The sequence below is a fragment of the Camelus bactrianus genome, chromosome 1 (assembly GCF_048773025.1).
Source record: "Camelus bactrianus isolate YW-2024 breed Bactrian camel chromosome 1, ASM4877302v1, whole genome shotgun sequence".
Classification (NCBI taxonomy): Eukaryota; Metazoa; Chordata; class Mammalia; order Artiodactyla; family Camelidae; genus Camelus; species Camelus bactrianus.
In genome coordinates this window covers 9,394,634-9,413,105 of record NC_133539.1, presented here as the reverse complement: position 1 = coordinate 9,413,105, position 18,472 = coordinate 9,394,634, and the positions used below count along the sequence as shown (strand labels likewise).

The window sequence follows — 18,472 nt, the reverse complement described above, 5'->3', positions numbered from 1 at the left end:
GATCCTCTGCACCGGAGCAAGTTAGGAATCTCTCCGTGACTCAGTTTACCCATCTGAGAACTGGAGACAGTGGTAGTTCCTACATCGGGGACCACTGTGAGGATTCAGTGAGGTAAGCAGGCATGGCTGCTAGTGCTGGTCACTACAGAACTCTGGGCAGGCGTGAGAGAAATGTGACATAGAGCAAAACACACTCACGTCCCCAAACCAGGCCACCTGCACGTAGGCCTGCACAGTGCCAGCGCCCTGAAGTCGCCAAAGAGGTCTGAGTACTATTCCTTCCTCTCAAGGAACTTACATTCTAAAACGTACATGAGACAAGTAGTAAAAACGACCACACTAAAGGAGCATGCAGCGAGAGCCATCCCACCAGGGTGACTGCCGGCGGGAGATGCGGCGTTTCAGCTGGCAGAAGAAAACCTCCTTTAGCACGTGTGCTCAACTGAATGGTGGTCCCCAGAGGCATCCAGGTCCTAAGGCCTGGAACCTGTGACTGTTGCCCTGTATGGACAAAGAATCTTTGCATATGTGATGAAGTTAAGGATTTTGAGATGGCGAGATGATTCTGGACTATCTGAATGGGCCTTAAATGCCATCACAAGTGTCCCTTCCAAGGGAGACAGAGGGAGATTTGACACAGAAGAGGAGAAAGTAATGTGGCCACAGAAGCAGAGATTGGAGTGATGTGGCCACAAGCCAAGGAATGCCGGCAGACGCCAGAAGCCAGAAGAGACCAGGAATGGATTCTCATCAGAGCCTCTGGAGGGAGCGTGGCCCTGCTGACACCTTAATTTTGGTTCAGTGGAACTAATTTCAGATTTCAGGCCTCCAGAACCCAGAGAGAATAAGTTTCTGTTGGTTTAATCCACCAAGCATGTGGTAATTTGTTACAGCAGCCACCAGAAACTCATCCTGCACCATTTGCTGTAAAGTGGGAGGTACAGCTGAGGCTGTCTGGTTCCAAGGGGCTGGCGGTGGTAGGTGCAATTTATCCCCAGATAAAATGCATGGTAACAGAAATGCTGCAGAAGTCCACTGAAAAGCACTGAACATCCATTTTCTGACAAAGCATTTCTAAATAATCCAGGGAGTTGCAGGAGGGAAGTCTGGCAGGAAGACAAGCAAAGAATCTGATGTTTCCGTGCTGGGCCAGCAGGAACCTGGCCTCACAATCTGATACAGAGGCCAATCTGTTAGGAGTTGGGTAGCAATTTTCAGATTTTGTTTTTGACACACCCCAGAATAATACAGTAATACTTTTATTGTAAACTTACTGCCTGAACATACATAAACAAGAGTGAATTTTTTGCTATGTTTAATAGGAGGCAGGCCTTTCTCTGTAGAAGTGAAAAATAACCACCACAGACCCTTGCAACCGCCATCAGCGCCCCCAAACTTGGTTAGCGTGCTGCTGCACCGGCCGCGGGCGGCTCAACCCTGAGAAGCAGCTGCGTGAAGGTCTGATGGCCTCCTGTTGGGATTCTTGGAGTTGGGGTGGGAGACAGATTGGATAAGTGGGTTCTGTAGACCCCCTCGCCCCAGTTTGTCACCTTTTCACCCGCCAAGTCCCACTTGAGCCAAACACTGCCAGAGCTTCCCAGGTTCCTTATGGGGACCGCCCCCTTGCCTTGGAGGCTCTGGATGGGGTTTCACCTTTTTGGCTGTCTCCTGCTCAGCCTCTGCCTCCTTGCTTTCAAGAAACAGGAAGGGAACATCCTGTTCAGCCACCATCTGGACCACATCTGCTGCTGGGAAGATGGCTCCCGGTGGACTGTTCTGGTGGGCTGAAACCAGTTGGCACACTACACAATTTCCACTCTTTGTGACCACACACTTGATTCTCTTTTTCTCTCAGACCCAAATTTTGACCACACAGTCTTTGGCTCTGTTCACGTCTGCTCCCTGCCAGCCTCCTTTGAGCTGGGTTAACTCTAATCCTCCCACTGACACAATAGCCCTCAGAATGGCCTCAACAAGATGGGAGTCCAGATCCCTAATTTACCAACAAGCTTTAATGAAACCTCCAGCGAACCTAAAGCTCTTGGCCAATGCTCTTAGGAACCTCAGTCTTCACAGCATCCCCGTGAAATCGTTGTTGTAGTATATTTGGCTGCAGTGGTCCAGAGCCAACAGAGTTGGTAAAGATAGTGCCTGTATTACAGTCCTACTGCTTGTTGGAATCACCCTTAGGAAAATTTACCAAGATAGTAGTTCTCCCATCTTCGCACTTTGTTAGTCAGTGTTTTCCATTTGCTTGGGTTTATCCTTTCAATCCCTTTGCTAATTAAATCACTGAAGAGTATATACTGGTAAGAATACACATTGTCAATGGACTGCAAACAAAACTCCTTTCTGTTATTGATGATAAACCATTTCAGAGAAGACCAGGCAGAGTCTAAAGGGTTCAGATAATTGTAAGGGGAAGGCAGGGAGAGTAGTTTATGGCCATAGGACTTGGCCACCTCAGGGCAACATACGATGCTCGTTAAGTTGATGACTGATGGGACATGGGCTTGGGCCTCCCACTCTTTGTCTTCTGTTGGCCTCAGCTCAGCCTGCTGCCTCCGCTCTTTGACCACAATGACACACTTCCCATAGGTCTTTTTCACCACATCACAGAACTCAAAGAAGAGGCTGTCTTCCTGTCTGACGCATAACTCATCCCTTAGGAACATCCGATATTTCCAAGGCACCCATCCTTGACCACCACCGGCGTGCACAATACACCACGTCGGAGTTGGCATGAAATAGCCGTCGCTGAAATCTTCCCCAGTTACAAGACTTTCAGGGAGATCAGTTTCCCCAAGATATATGGTTGTAAAGCCATCATACTGCAGTGTTCTCAGGGTTTTCAAATATTGGAGACATTGCTTCCTCTTGATGCTGCCAAATAGATTTCTGATAATGATGTTTCTTAAAAGAGGGTTTGCAAAGTGAGGCATGGTGGCTCCTCAAGTGTTTTTGAAAGCTTGGGTGTCTATCCTCTGCAGAGATCTAGCAGGAATGGGATGATGACCTCATAAAGGGCTTTCTTACAGCAGGGCCAGTCCCATAGATACGCTTTGGATTTCAAAGCGTCATGGAACACATATTCAGAACAGTTCTCTTCTGGCTTCTATGACATGGTATTGGGAACTACAGGCCATACAAAACATTGCTTTGACATCGCATCTGTAGTGGGTCTGGAGAGAGACTGGCAATTATATTAGTTTGCTAAGGCCGCCATAACAAAATTCCACAAACAGCAGACATTTCTTTCTTTCACAGTTCTGGAGGCTAGACGTCTAAGATCAAGGTGTCAGCAGTTCTGGTTTCTCACGAGACCTTTCTGCTTGGCTTGCAGATGTTGCCTTCCCGCCATGTCCCTACTTGGCCTTTCCTCTGTGTGCCCACGTGTCTCTGTCCTAAAGTCCTCTTCTTATAAGTACACTGGTCCTATGGGCTTAGGGCCCCGTCACATGCTCTTGTTTTACCTTAATCACCTCTTTAAAGACCCTATCTCCAAAGACAGTCACATTCTGAGGTACTAGGGGTTAGGGCTTCGACCTGTGATTTGGGGGAGACACAATTCAGCCCCTGACAGCAACCTTTTAACAGTGATGAGGCGAGTTCCTGACTCGTTTCCACTTGGGTCATGAAGATGGAGAGTAATATTTGTATTTATTCATCCATTCTAAGCACCTGCTTTGTGCCTGGCCCCAAGGGGACAGTCCTGACACATCCAGACAGACCTGGGCGTGCGTGTGGTTTCTGTCTGTGAGTGCACAGACTTTGTGCCCGCTGTCTGCCCACTTTCATAATCAAGAGTGCTTTTTCCAGTGGCACGAAGAGGGTATGGCCAACAGCAAAGGAAAGCTGGCCTGCACACCCATCTTTCACTGGGGCTGCCAATTCTTGAGCTAATTTAATACCCCATCTGCAAAGGACTTTAATTTTATATATTCAAGGCGAAATGCTAGTTTGCTTCAAACTCTAGCAGCCTCTTCAACTTCCTTTGTTTGTATTTTCTTGTCTCCTTAGAGCTAAAGATGTTTCTCAAGTGAGCATGATGGATTCCTTCAAATGAAGAGGTGGACAAAATGATTTATTATGTCCCTTACTTGACTATTGAATGGATGAGGATTTTCTTCCCACAAAGGGAATCCCCAAGGGGATTCCAGTTGCGGCAATGCCAGGCAGTACGACTAACCCAGTATAGTGACGTTAACACGAAGCGTGTGTTCTCCAAGCGCCTTTCTCAGAGCCCGGACTCAAGCAAAGCATTGAACTATGGATGGCCAGAAAAATTCAGAGAACCCTTCCCTTTGCTCCTTCCCCTGATGCTACACCATCCTTAACTATGGGTTCCACTGGGAGATACTGAGGGCCTAGGAGAAAGAACAAAGCTTCACTTTGGATCACCTCCTACTTTAGAGATTTTGCAGGGTGGCTGAAGAACCACCAGGGGGCAGTATGGATATGTCTCCATGAGGACTTAAGAGGCAACACTGTAACTACCTCCCAGGACAGGAGCTAGAAGCTTGCTATTCCTAAAGCGCCCCCCACCCCACGCATCCCTCCCCAGTCACAACCTTCTCCCTTGGCCCTGAGAGTAACTACTATCTGCTTTTCTAGAAAACGCTTCTGTACTTCTCTCTTCTCTGCTGCCCGGGGAACGGGTATTCTAAGGTAGAACAGTGTAACATGTCAATTCACTGAAATTAATTTTGCATGACTAGGGGATCAGGTTTGTTCAGTTCAAAGACAGACAGTGGCAGAGACCTTAGCTCAGTGTGTAAGTATTGCTCTGGTTCTGTCTGTGTACCTGGCGCAAATCATGCTTGTCCCACAAAGGAAGGGAACACTTGGAGAGTGGTTTCGTCCACCGCGACGCACCCCCTCCAAAAAAAAAAATCCCATGAACTAAAGGAGTTGTCCCGCATATAAACAGGTGTGTGTGCACGTGTGTGAGTTTGAGTCTTAGTCCACAAACGTGGCTGTGCAGGAAATGTTAGGGGCATTAGGCATGAGGCTGAGGTCAATCTCCCATCCGGGCTTCCCCTCCAGCCTTCCCCTGTGAGACACGGGCCAGCACACAGGGTCTGAAGCTGCTCCCACACCCTGCCTGGAACAGCGATCCTCAAGCCGGGTGCATCCAGGAACCCTGGGAGGAGCTTTGCTTCTTTCTGGTCTCCGAGCTTTGAAATGGTCTTGGCTGAGGCCTAGACATCACCACAATATTTGCAATCTTTCATGTGATTCTAAAGTGAGGCCAAGTTGAAACCCCCTGTCTGAGAACAAGGCCTCCTCAGGGCCTGGGGGGTCCCTGGGGGTGCAGAGCTGGCAGGGACCTCAGAGTTAGTTTTGAAAGGAACAGAACAATTTTTTTTCCCTCATGTACACATAGGTAGAGTTTTTAATGGAGAAAGGTTTGAGTTCTATAGAAATGAAAAGGGTAGAAGAGTAGGGGAAAAGTAGGGGACGGGGCTGGCTTCTCCCTGCTCCTGTGGAGACTTGAGGAATCCAGGCAACAAGGCGTCTCAGTCCCGCTGGGCTGCTGTAACAAGTTACCACAGACCCCGCTTAAACAGCGAGTGCTCAGCTCTCACGGCTCTGGGGGCAGGAAGTCCAAGATCACGTGTGGGCAGATCCAGCGTCTGGTGAGGGCTCAGCCCTGGTTTTCAGACAGCCGTCTACCCGGTGTGTCCTCACGTGGGCTGGGCAGAGACTGGAGGAGGCAAGCGCCCATGTCTTCTCTCAAAGGGCACCAATCCCATCATGGGGGCCCCACCCTCATGATCTCATCACCCACACAAATGCCCCACCTCCTAACACCAGGCATCAGAGGTTAGCCTTTCTCATAGGAGTTTTGTGGGGGACACAAAGATTCAGTCCGTAGCACATGGTTTGAGAATCCCCAGATCATGTTGGACTCTGGTAGCCACTGGTCCTCTGCCCAGATTTTTGGCCCTGGGCTTCCCTGCCCGCTTGTGGTTGGGAGGACCATGGGGCTAATCTAGCCAGTGAGTGGCAGTTGGGTGTGACGCATGTCTCTTCCAGGCTGAATCATTTAATCATCCAGGTGGGACTCCCTGGAGCGCTTCCCTTCAGCACAGAGAGCAGAGATGTTTCAGAGAGCGGATGCTCGGGAACTCTGGGTCTCAGAGCGAGGACAGGGCGACACAGAGCGGAGCCCCAGCCCACCCGCTGTGCGCACGTGGCGTGAGAGAGAAATGAACCTAGCGGGAGCCGGCAGCCTTCCCACTCCTCACCGTGAATGAAAATAAAGGTGTATTTTGGACAAAGAATTCATAGAACCATCACGTGGACCTAGCTTTGAGCCTCTTGCCCTGCTGTTTGACAACATACAGGCGTCTCAGACTCTCTGAGCCTCAATTATAGCACCCGCCTTGCGGCATTTTTATAAGGGGATCTCCTCTGACCATACGTCAAAGCAGCCAGCATCGGTAGTGTTCATTAAATCTTAGTTTTCGTCCCTTCTTGTCTCACTGTTAGTGGACACGTGGTTGCCTCCCTCGCTTCCATTTCCCCGCCCACTTCGCAACAGGGCCCTGAGTTCCCTTGGTGATCACCTGTCTCCCAGGAAGCTCAGGTTCTTTGGGAGGAAGCCCTGTCAGGTCCAGCTCCAGAACTAAGCCAATCAGCACAACGCGCCCCCCCCCCCCCGCCACCCCAGCCCATCACGTGGTTCAGGGTGTGCTTGTGACGTAAGCAGCCCCGCCCCAAATCTCAGAATTCTTCCTAGGATGTCTGGGCACTCGGGACCCGAGAGGGGCCCAAACTTACTTCCCTGCTTCTCTCTTTACCCCAGGAGGAAACATACCCTCTCCTCTTCTTGCAAAAAGCCTCCCTGACAATTGTTCAGATACATCCGACCCCAGCAGGGGACACAGCCTGGGCTCCAGCTGGGACCCCCTCTTGTTTTCTGCTGATTAAACTTCCCAATGTAACTCCCTGCTAAGTGAGTTTGCAAGGCAGCGGGTGTGGGATCAAGGGCCCTGCCTGGAGAGGCTCCCCTCTGCACCTCCTGCTAACAAAGAGGCACCAGTGTGAAAGGGCTTGTTTGGGCCTTAGGGGCAGCCTAGGGGCAGAAGGCATGGGGCAATCAGGGTTTCAAACAAGATAGGAGGAGCATGACTTGGGGCACAGACAGCTTAGTGCCTCTCTGGCAAATAATAATTACAGCAATAATACCCCCTGAGGAACCTCAGGATGTGCTCCCACGTGAAAGCCACGCAGAAGTCCCTGTCCTGGAAGTGATGTGGTTCAATTTGACATGTATGACTTCTGCTGGAGGCTCATTAACGTAATCCTGCTGGTTGGTTTCACGTCATTAAAATTTCCAGTGTGTTGAGTTGTGTCCCTAATGCTGAAGGTAGAAGACACATAAATTTCTTTTTCTGCTCTGACTTGAGTTTTATTGATCAATTTTTCAGTCCTCTTCTAACACATTCTCCTGAATCTCTCTCTTACAACGAGCACAGAGCCTGTCTTTCTTCCTATAAGGACACTAATTCCAATGTGGGGCTCCACCCGCATGACCTCATCAAAACCTGATCACTTTCCAAAGGCCCCACTTCCTAATACCATCACACTGGGGAAGAGGGCTAAAACATATGAATTTGGGGTAGAGGTGGGGAGACAAACTTTCAGCCCATAGCACACTACTGGTGCCCCAGCCTGCCTCCTAGCTGTTCACTAGCCCCTGCTGGCCTCTGTCCTGGACAGCTGTTTTCTGCAGCCTTCCCATGGTGGGCGCGGTACACACCAGACTGTGTGCCACCTCTCCAGTAAGCAGGATTCTCTCTCTGCACCCTCCCGCCAGCCCTATCTCTCCTGTGCCAGCAAACTTGTTAACTACTGTCCAAAGACTGTGGCCCAGGCCAGCCTGTGAACTTCTCCACTACCCAGTGGCTATAATCACATCTTCTCCGAAGAGGTCTGCACCTCAGCCTTGGGGAGGGGCCCCTTTCCAAGGCTGCCCTTTCCTGGGTGCCCTCTCTCAGCTCTAGGATATGCTTTAAAATTCTCTTTGCATCTTTATAGTTTCTTCCCTGTCATCATTTAATAATTCTTTATACAGAACTTCCTCTGTTTAAATGGGTGCGTGGTTGGTTTCCAGCTTCGTTGGTGGGTGTTAGCACAGGACCTGGGGATGCAGAGAGTGGGTAACAGGCAAGTGAATAATACATGCAGAACACTTGGTGCCTAGGACACACCAAGTCCTTTTATTGTAGTTGCTATTTTTAAATGAGTATGACTGGGTTTTTGTTTTGTTTTGTTTTGTTTTGTTTTGTTTTTAGCACATCTGTAGGATGTTAGGCACGAGGAGCAGGCTTTCTGGAAGAGAGCATGTCTGAGCTTACCCACCTCCCATGGCTGTTATAAGGACTGAAACGAGATAGAAAGAGAAAGGTACTGTGTAAACATAGAAATTATAACCAATAATGAGCCAGCTCTCTCTGCTTGTTGGAAGTGTACCTTAAGGGCAACCAATCTCTGTGCAAAATCCATGATCATTATATCTTGTCTGGGGACAGGACATTTCCACTAGAAGGAAGTGCCTAGAGAAAATTGTTGGTACCTACTGCCCCAAATGGAATAGCATCCATTGTGACACACTATGTACACATCATTCACTCATTTAGAAAATATTTCCTGTGTGTTTTGCAAAGAGTGGATGGTGTCGAAACTAAAAAGATCTTGTCCTTATTCTTAAAATCATATTCTCATGGGTCAGTGGGGGACAGAGACTGCAGGCTAGTACTTGTGGCGTTGCATGGTAAGCATTATATGATAAGTGCTCTAACAGATGGATCGAATTTTCAGGCGCCTCCTGCAAGCACTCACTGCGCCCTCCCTCTTCCCCACACCCAGTGTACGGGGATTTGGTAAAATCTGGTACCAGCTTCCCCATGACTTTTGTTGCTTCTTGATAGTTTAGCTGAAGCTAAACTAAAACTAAGCTGAAACTAGCCCAGCGCTCTTCCGTCCCCAGCGTCCCACGTCTGCCTGCCACTTCAACTCCACCTGCCTCAGCCTGGACACGTCACTGAGTGCCTTTGCTGTCTTGCAGACCTCTCCTTCAAGCATTTGTTTCGTGAGTTTTATAACACTGTAGACCAGGGCTGGTGGGAGCGGTGGTGGGCAGGCCATTGCAAAGACATTCCTCAGTGTAGTCCGCCACCCTCCCACATCCCTAAGTCCCTCCTCCATCTTTTCCTCCCTGCTACCTCTCTTGAGAAGCAAATTCTTCTCCTGAACTCCTGTAGAATAGTTCCACCACATCCTGGAGCCCTTGGGGGTCTGGCTTCCTGTATGGAATACTTGGTAACAAATGCAGTTCCCATCCTTGGAGAAATTCTGTTAAATAAAATTTTCTCTTTGATCCATCCAAGTGTTTACCAAGTGCTACAGTAGCCCTAAGAGGAGAAAACAAGTCTGCCTTTGAGATCAAAAAAGCTTCACAGAGGGTGATATCTGAGCAATGGTTCCTTTTAAGGGCATTGTCTTCACAGACTTAGTGCCCTCAGGTCACATGAGGGAGCACATGATCCAACCTCAGCCAATCAGAGCTCACCGCTCCCTGGGCCCACCCTCTGCGACTGGTCCGGGGTTGGGGGTGGAGGGGCACCTGCTGTATCCCATCCAGTGCTGTGCTCTCCTCTGACATTTGACTTGAGCAGAGGCACAAAGAGAACACATGGGAGCTAAGCCATCTTCTGGGAGGGCCCTAGAGAGAAGGCTTTCCAGCTGGGGCCCCTGAGTGAGGGCTTCTGTCCCTCCTGAGGCCGGGATAAGCTGCTGTCCTTGTGATTCTGTGAGCCACCTCACTTGCCTTCCCACAGATCCCACAGATCCTTTCCTTCCTTCCTTCCTTCCTTCCTTCCTTCCTTTCTTTCTTTCTTTCTTTCTTTCTTTCTTTCTTTCTTTCTTTCTTTCTTTCTTCCTTTCTTCCTTTCTTCCTTTCTTCCTTTCTTCCTTTCTTCCTTTCTTTCCTTTCTTTCCTTTCTTTCCTTTCTTTTCTTCCTTTCTTTCCTTTCTTTCCTTCTTTTCTTGTGAGTTAGCTACAGTTGGTTTCAATTTTGCCAAAAGAAGAACTTTTTGATTGAAGGGTGAGTTGACGTTCATCTGCTCTGGTGAAAAATCTAGACAAACGATCAGCATCAGTTCTGAGAATCAGAGCCACCTGCCACTCTAGGAAGAGCTGGGTAAATACTAACAAATGCTTAGCCTCTAAATTCTTTTTTAAAATCCTTTTAAAAAATCTTGTGATCATTATATCACATCAGACAAATCATAATGCAGCTGAGCTGATTAGACTTTTATTTAGAATAGATGCATTCCAATTACCCAGGAAAGCTCTGGGGAACTTGATTTGATTTGTTACAAACCCGGGTACCACAACCACAAATCCCAGAGGAAGCCATTTCTGGAGACAGCTAAACAGTTCCCTTGTACACTTTAAATAATTTCCATTTCAGAGGAAGGCCTTCATCTGACCTGATTTGCTAAACTGGAGGCAAACTTACTATGGGACAAAGAAGGAAAAAGTGTCTAGAATGTTGGGAATCAGTTTGCTCCGTTCCTGTCTCCACCAGGGTTGGTGAAACATGCAAACGTCTTCCCCACTCACGGAACTGAACACTTCCGCTGTGTTGCCGGCACCTTCCCTACTAGTCCAGCTACACAGGCTTTGCCAAGACAGCGATTACTTGCTCTGAGCCTGAACATTTTAAATCCAAGGGATTTTGAACAAAGTGTCCATAATACTTGAAGTTGTTTCCCACCAGTCTTGCTTAAAACGGAGCCTACGGAGACCTAGTTCCCGTCCAAGGACACATCTCCCGGGGAACCTCTCAGACCAGCTCCCCAGGAAGTGGGTGAAGTTGGCTCAGGCAACAGTGAGGTGCCAGGGAAAATGTCCTTGGATCCCATGTAATGTGCTGTGTCTGGGTGTCAACGGGAAGACAGTGGCTTTTGCTCCTTAGGAAACACATTTGGAGCCAGTCGTGACCTCATGGCTAACATGACAGGCCCTCCTAGGGGTTTCCATGATAAGATTCAGGGGTTGGGGATTAAATGGAATAAAATCTCACTGAATGCACTTCGAGAGGTCAAGTAATGAGAAATCTTACAAGTGGCCATTGAGCTGACATAAGAAGGAATACTGAATCTGTGTTTTCCCTATAAACACAAAATCCTGGAAATATAAAAATCTTGGTGAAAGAAATGGTCCCACCTTACCATATCACAATACTTTTATCAAATTCTACTTCAAGGCCCCGGTCCTTCAGGAAATTACTTCTCCAGCGGTATCACTGAGGACACTTTTGACTGAGGGGGACAGAAAGCTTACCTGCAATGGACTTAATAAAGGAAATTTGTTGGCTCATGGACTAAAACAGTCCATTGGGAAATTAAGGCCTTGGGCACACTTTGATCAGGACTCTAGCCACTGTGCTTTCCTCAGTTCTCCTCTCTGTGTTGGCTTTTGCCCTCAGATTGGCTTTTCTGATGGTGACAAAAGGGCTCCAGCAATTTCACACTCAGATCTCCTTTGAACACCACCCAGCACGAGAGGGGGCTTCTGCGTCCCAGCATCCCCGCTGAAGTGCTTCCCGCCATTCGGAGGGCTGGGCTTACTGATGTCATGGGTCCAGCCAGGACCCAGTCAGTGAAGCTGGAGAGGGAACTCACTGACCATATTAACTAGGTCTTTCATTTCAGCCCTTGGGCTGGGAGCAGTTTCAGCTGTCTCAGAGCCAGATGGAGTCCCACATGCAGATTAGGGGGTGCTGAGTGAAGGCAGGGGAGGATTCTGCCTTCAAATTCACTTCAGTTCTGACCTTTGGCTCCCATTTCAGTGCATTCTGTATTCTTATTCGCTGCAGATTACATTTTTGTCCATCTTTGTGTCTACTGTTTTATCCTGCCCTGTAGGCATCTCAAACACAGGAATGGAGCCCAGCCCTAACGATGTAAACAAACCAAGACTTTTGCTGGAGAACCCGTGAGATGATGATGTGGAAAATATGAAAAAAAAAAAAAAAAAAAAAAAAAAAAGGCTGGTTGTGGCCCAGATGGGGGAAAATTATTTGTAGTGCAGGGGACACCAACAAAATCCAAACTAGAGAAATTTCACAGAAGTTGGTATAAAATATAATTTTTCTCTTTGCCTACTGAAAGCCACTTGTGGAAATTGGACTAATCACAATGTCTCTAAATTAACCAGTCATCTAGGCAAGATCTTACTCTTTTTGAAGCAATGACAAATATATAAGTAATATAAGTAATAAATATTTGTAAAAACATTTGAATGAATCATATGATGTCTAAGGTAACAGAAACTAAAAGTGACTGTTTCATCTATGTGTACAACTTGAGTCTCATGGATTTGATTCAGAGCACAGGTCATCAACTGTTATGCAGAGGGATTCTCCTGTAGAATAAGGTAACACAGCCATTGCTTACAGACTAATTACCAGTAGACCAGTCATTCCCTGGTCCACAAGAGCTTCACCACCACCACCATCAACATCACCATCATCACCAGCACCACAACAAGCCTTATATTTACATATTTATTTTACTTCTCAAAATACATTCACGTGCATGAGCTCACTAGCTCTTACCTACTTTATAAGACTGGCAGAACACTGACATCATGAGCCTCCTTGTATCTGTAAGGAAACCAAGGTCTGGAGAGGGGAAGTTGTGTGTGCAAGGCCACCAAGAATGGCCAATAGTCAAACTCAGACTAGAATTTGGTTCTTCCAACTCCAAAATGAATGCTTTTTTTCCAGTGGACTCTACCCTCTCAATGAAAATGAAGAACTTTTGAAAATGAAAGTGTTGATATTGATAACTTTGTTTCTATATTCTTATCAGAGTCTTTAGAATGAATAGCGTTCCGGGGCCATATATCCAGCCCTCACATGTTCCAAGTGAGCCGCTGGCCCCTCAGAGTTCATGTGACCCTCTAGAAGTTGTATTTTCATCCAAGGCATTTGACTCCAAATTCAGCCTTCTTCCCATGACAAGAGGCCACCTTTATGTACACCCCAGGAATCTCCCAGATTCCTCTGAGGATGCCGGCTGTCCCACACCCTTTCCTGGAGCTTAAGATTGTCCAGTGAATGATAATATGGCTGGAAGCTACTACTCCTGCTCTTTCTTCTCAAAGCACCCAGAAGCCTGAGAAGGAAATGAGACGCTGGCTTTTGGTCACACCTCCATCTCCCAGAAGGACCCACTGCTCAGCAATGCTCTTCCAGCCCCACTCAGGGGCTCGACTCCTCTCTCAAGGTTCCAGGTGAACTCACAGCTACTCTCCCCAGCAGGAAGGTTGAATCTTTTGTCTCCAATCTGCTTGCCTCGACTTTCAAGGGACCCCTTGAATTTTGGTATGAGGCCTGATGTTTCCACGCGTGGGTTCCAGGCTGGCCTGGTTGAGCTGCAGGACAGCTTTGTTGCTAACGGTCAGTGAAGGGCATTTGTTCTGGAACCCTTTCTTTTTGAGTTCTGATGTCAGATTTGAGTAATAAATATCTTCCAAGGACTTATCGTTCTTTCTGAGGATGTCGCTGGCCAACCGGAAGAGTAAAATCACTCCGTAGATGCCGATGATGGTGAGGATGTACCAGGCGGCACTGGTCCCATCTAGAAGCTTCAGGGCCCTGGTGGAGTTGGTGCTGTTCCTCCCCTCCGTGGGGTCCCTCAGCAGGTTCCCCAGAACAGCGTTGGCCTGGGTCTGGTTGGGGGCTCCCTGATCCCCTGAGAAACAGAGAGGTCCACATGAGACCCAGCATTCTGTGCTGAAGGCTGCCTGGCTAAGCCAATGACAGTGTCCTTACATCAGCTGGGGAAATGGGACTGCTGGAAGAGACTCTATTCAATAGGCAGGTGCCTAACAACATGTATGTCAATATATTTTTAAAAATCAAAAGAGTTCAAAACACCAAGTTCTGGAATAGGAGACACAACATCATAAAGATGTCAGTTGTCCCTAAAATAATCCGTACAACCAACGTAATTGCAATACAAGTATCAGTAGGATTTCTTTGTGAAATAGACAAACTATGCATTACTGAAAAAGCAACTAACAAGACGAATTAGGAAAAATCTGAAAGAAAGACTGATGAGTGGAAATCAGCCTCGCTAGAAATTTATAACTAGTCAGCCAGAAAAATAAGTTTTCTTTTCTTTTTTTTCTTTGAATGAATGAGTGCCTTATTCGCCCACAGCCCAGCTGGGGCTTACTGGGCTTTGCAAATGGCATGGGGGGTCTCTTCTCCCTAAAAAGTCTCCCTGTAAAACTACCATAGCTGAAACAGTGTGATATGATACACAGACAGACCAACAGAACAGCGTAACGACATCAGTAGAACTGGAATTGGAATTTAGTAGATAATAAAGGGGCATTTAGGATCAGGAAGGAAAGGATGGATTCTTCAACAAGCAGCATTAGAACAAGATAGCACTGGATGCATAGCTCTTACCTTATGTCCAAGAAAAGTCCAGATAAATCAAAGATTTTCACATTAAAAAAAAGAAACAATTTAAAGCACTAGAAAAAAAGCATGGTAGACTTTTTTCCTTTATCATCCTGGAGTGGGGTATCCCTTGCTAAGCCTACACAAAAATTCTGAGATGGAAAAAAAGAAGAAAGAAAGAAAATATAACTTCAACTACATAGAAAAGTTTAAAGTGATTGCATATAATAAAACCAAAAGACAAATGACAAACTGGAGGAGAGCTGCAACTTATGTCACTAAACTTGTTAATCGCCTTCAGTTCTATAAGAAGATGTCCAAAACCCCAGTAGAAAAATGTGCAAAGATGTGGACAATTAGGTGGGAAAAAGAAATGGACCTTGAGCATAAAGAAAGCTTTTCAGTGTCACTCATAGTAAAAGAAATGCAAATTAAAACTACAGAGAGATAACATTTTGTTATCTATCAGGTTTGCAAACTCATGATGCTTCAGAACACACTGGATATGTCTGCAGGGCTATCGGGCCTTTGTTTAATTGCTGGTGAGAGTGTAACTTTATACAACCAATATGGAAGACACATTGAGAAGATCTATTGACATTACACATTTACCCTGAACCCAACAATTCTACCTGTAGGAATTTATCCTAAAAATATGCTGGAACATGTCCAAAACAGTGCACGTTTAAGGTTAGTCATTGTAGCATTGCTTATATGCTGAAGAACAACCTGAGTAGCATCAAATGGGGGATGGTTTAACATATTTTAGAATCTCCATGCAGTGGAGTACTATATAGCCACAAGAAGTAACAATGAGCTTTCTTGGTACTAAATATTAACAAATAAAAATGTGTACAGTGATATAGATGATACAATCCTACACATAAAGGGGGTTATGTGATTTGTTTGAAGCTTATACATGTGTAACATATCTCTGGGAGAATACACAAGAAATTGGTACCTGTGGTTGCCCAGGGGGAAGGAATTGGGGGAAGGAGGTGTACTTCCCCCTGATGCCCTTTTGTACATTTTGTACCATGTGTATTTTCACAAAGAAATTAATTTTAAAAATGGGAGAGTACAAATGGGCACTTTTCTGGCCTCCTTGGTGAAGTGCCTCTGGGTAAAGACACCAAGTGACCTTCCAAGACCAGAAGATTAAGATCTTAACTGCTGTTTATTTCAAAACTGTTTTCTCTACTAGGGGAGCAAGTGAAAATGAAATGATAAAAGTCAGAGAAGTAGTACCTAATCCTGTGAGACATTTTCCAGCTGAGTTTTATGGGTTCAGATCCTCATTTCTTGCTCAATGTGAACCCAGATGTATTCAGACATGTCATAGGATAAATCCCATAGCCTGTCAGGTAGACCAAAGGTGTTCCATAAGTGCTTTCTACTTGATGTTTGCTTGTTGCTAGTTTATATTGCTAATGCAAGGCTCAGAGAGACCAATATTTTTCATTATAGTTAATTGCTGAATGAATGAATAATCTTATTACTTTGAGATAAAGGGAGAAACTATTTTAAAATAACTGCAGAAATCACATGTCGCAAAGCCCAAACTGACAGATTGCAGGATATAAAATTGGTCGCTCATAAGAAATAGTACAATGACCAGGAATCTTATACCACTGTTGATGGAATGGTTTGAGAACTTAAATAGGGAAGAAAACATTCCCGTAATTATTTCAAAAAAATCAACCTAACACAGACATCATAAACCTTAGTTAGGGCAAAAGAACTTGTTTAAACTTGGGACACATGTATAAATGCATAGACCTTTCTGTCAATTGTTATAGAATGATGTGATATGTTCAAATACATATAAAATATACCCAACTAAGAACTACAGAGCATTAAATCATTTGAAAACCAGTCCATTTTCCACATGAAATAAACACACTATTTTAACTATTTCAGTACATTATTCTTCACTGTCTTATTAAATATATGAGTCAGTTAGATGGTACCTTCTCTATATAGAAGAGACAAACCTTTTCATCTGTGTCATTTTACACTTACGATTTAATAATGTGAAATGTATGAGAAATTCTAGAACAGCTCGCCCTTGCGTCGGAGCAGAATACTCACATTCCATCAGATGGTCTTTTCCTTGACTCCTAGGGAGGCCAGTTTAAGTGGCTGCCACGAAAAAAGAAGGTTTTTTGCTGATTGATCACCGTCCTACTGAAGTCAGGCTGCACTGAGATTCAAAAGCAGAGAGTAATGTGATATCCAAAGAATCTTAGGTCAGTACCAAGTAGAAACTTAGCAGAGAGAAACTGGACTAATCTTCTGTCATTCAATTAATCAGAGGATCAAAGTCGATCCATCTTCTGTCAGCTCAGAACAAAAATCACGTCCTGGCTTTGGCTTGGTGAGAAGATCTAAGGTGAAAGTGTTGTTTGAAAACATGCTGGTACCAAGGAGTCACCAGCTCTCGCAGGTCCCATCTGGGGCTGAGGTGGCGGGAAGCTCTCTGAGGCTGGCTTAGAGCCTGGGTGGCTCCTGAAATTCCCTGTCCTGCACCTGTTGCAGGTGTGGCTGAGACCCGTTGTGATAGCCAGGAAACTCCATGATCAAGAGTCACCATCTTCCTTTTGGACTGCCTCCCAGATGAGGAAATGGTCTGGAGGGAGCCTGTGCAGGAGGACATGGTGGAGGGCCCAGGTCCCCTCAGGGATCAGTGGGCGATGGGCTCCTCTTTCCCACATGCCTGAGTCACAGGTCATATTGGAATTGAAGTAGATTTAACTGGAAGTTGGGGAACAAGAGTCTAGGAGAAAAGGGATCACAGGGAAGAAAGATCAAAACACTCAGGCAGCTTCTATGATGCAGACCTTGTTGCCTGAATCCTCACTAATGTGGCCCTGACCTGCCTCACTTGTAAGACTCACTGGCTTTTAAGATATAATTTGATCAAATTTCCATCAATGAGGGACTGGATAAGTAAATTAACAAACAGGCCATAGGATCCAGCAATTCCATGCCTAGGTATACACCCAGGAGAAATGGGAACACATCCAGAAAAAACCTGCATGTGAATGTTCACGGCAACATGATTCATAAACGCTAAAACGTGGAAACTGTCCAAATGTCCATCGATTGATGAACAGATAAGTAAAGTGTGGTCTCTTCATACAATGGAATATTATATTTGTCAATAAACAAAGAACCAAGCACTGATTTATGCTACAACATGGATGACCCTTGGAAGCATTATGCTAAGTGAAAGAAGCCAGTTACAAAGAACAACATGTTTTATGATTCCATTTATATGAAATGTCAAGAATAAGCAAATATTTATGGCAGAAAGTAGATCAGTGGTTGCCTAGGGTTGGAGTGGGGGGCTGGGGGGGTGATAACTAAGGGGTACAGGACTTCTTTTGGGGGTGAAAAAGTGTTTAATGATTGTGGTGACATCTGTGAATATCTGTGAGCATACTAAAAGCCATTGAATTGTAGACTTTATTAACTTGGGTGAGTTTTATGGGACGTGAGTTGTATTTCAGTAATATAAGTATACAAGGGGATACTACACAGCCATGAGAAAGAAATGAGGACGCTATTCATGTACCGGTGTATGAAGATCTCCAAGATGCATTGTCGAATGAAAACTGCAAAGAAGAGAGTATGTTACCATCTATCTAAAACAGTAGGGGGAAGTCATCCAGATCTGATTTTGCTTGTATAGGCATTGAAGAGCCACTTTGAGGATGCCCAAGAAAGTAAGAGCAGGAGCAACCTGGTTGGAGAAGGGGATGCTGAGAACTGGGTAGATGAAGGGCAGGAATGGGAGTGAGAGTTCTCCCTATTTATTCTTTATGAGTATAAAGAAGTTTCACCATGCTGAACACATCTATTCATTAAATGTAAATCCTTGTCAAAGTCGTGTTTAGGCTCTGCCTGTCTCTTGCTGTGGGATGGCTGGACCATGGCCCCTCCAGCTCTGCCACACAGGCAGAGAATCCCAACAC

At 45.9% G+C, this 18,472-nt stretch overlaps 2 protein-coding genes across 2 annotated transcripts; both read right to left on the bottom strand.

Moving 5' to 3' along the window:
* Positions 1-2,186: 2,186 nt before the first annotated feature.
* On the bottom strand, positions 2,187-2,942 carry C1H21orf140 (chromosome 1 C21orf140 homolog). The gene has a single exon (XM_010956533.1). The coding sequence runs from the start codon at positions 2,940-2,942 to the stop codon at positions 2,187-2,189; it is 756 nt and encodes a 251-aa protein (XP_010954835.1).
* Positions 2,943-11,053: 8,111 nt separating this feature from the next.
* On the bottom strand, positions 11,054-17,126 carry SMIM34 (small integral membrane protein 34). Its single transcript, XM_045517746.2, has 2 exons — positions 16,587-17,126; positions 11,054-13,776 (listed from the first exon to the last, which is right to left on the bottom strand). The coding sequence occupies exons 1-2, from the start codon at positions 16,591-16,593 to the stop codon at positions 13,385-13,387; spliced, it is 399 nt and encodes a 132-aa protein (XP_045373702.1). The 5' UTR covers positions 16,594-17,126; the 3' UTR covers positions 11,054-13,384.
* Between the last annotated feature and the right edge of the window lie 1,346 nt (positions 17,127-18,472).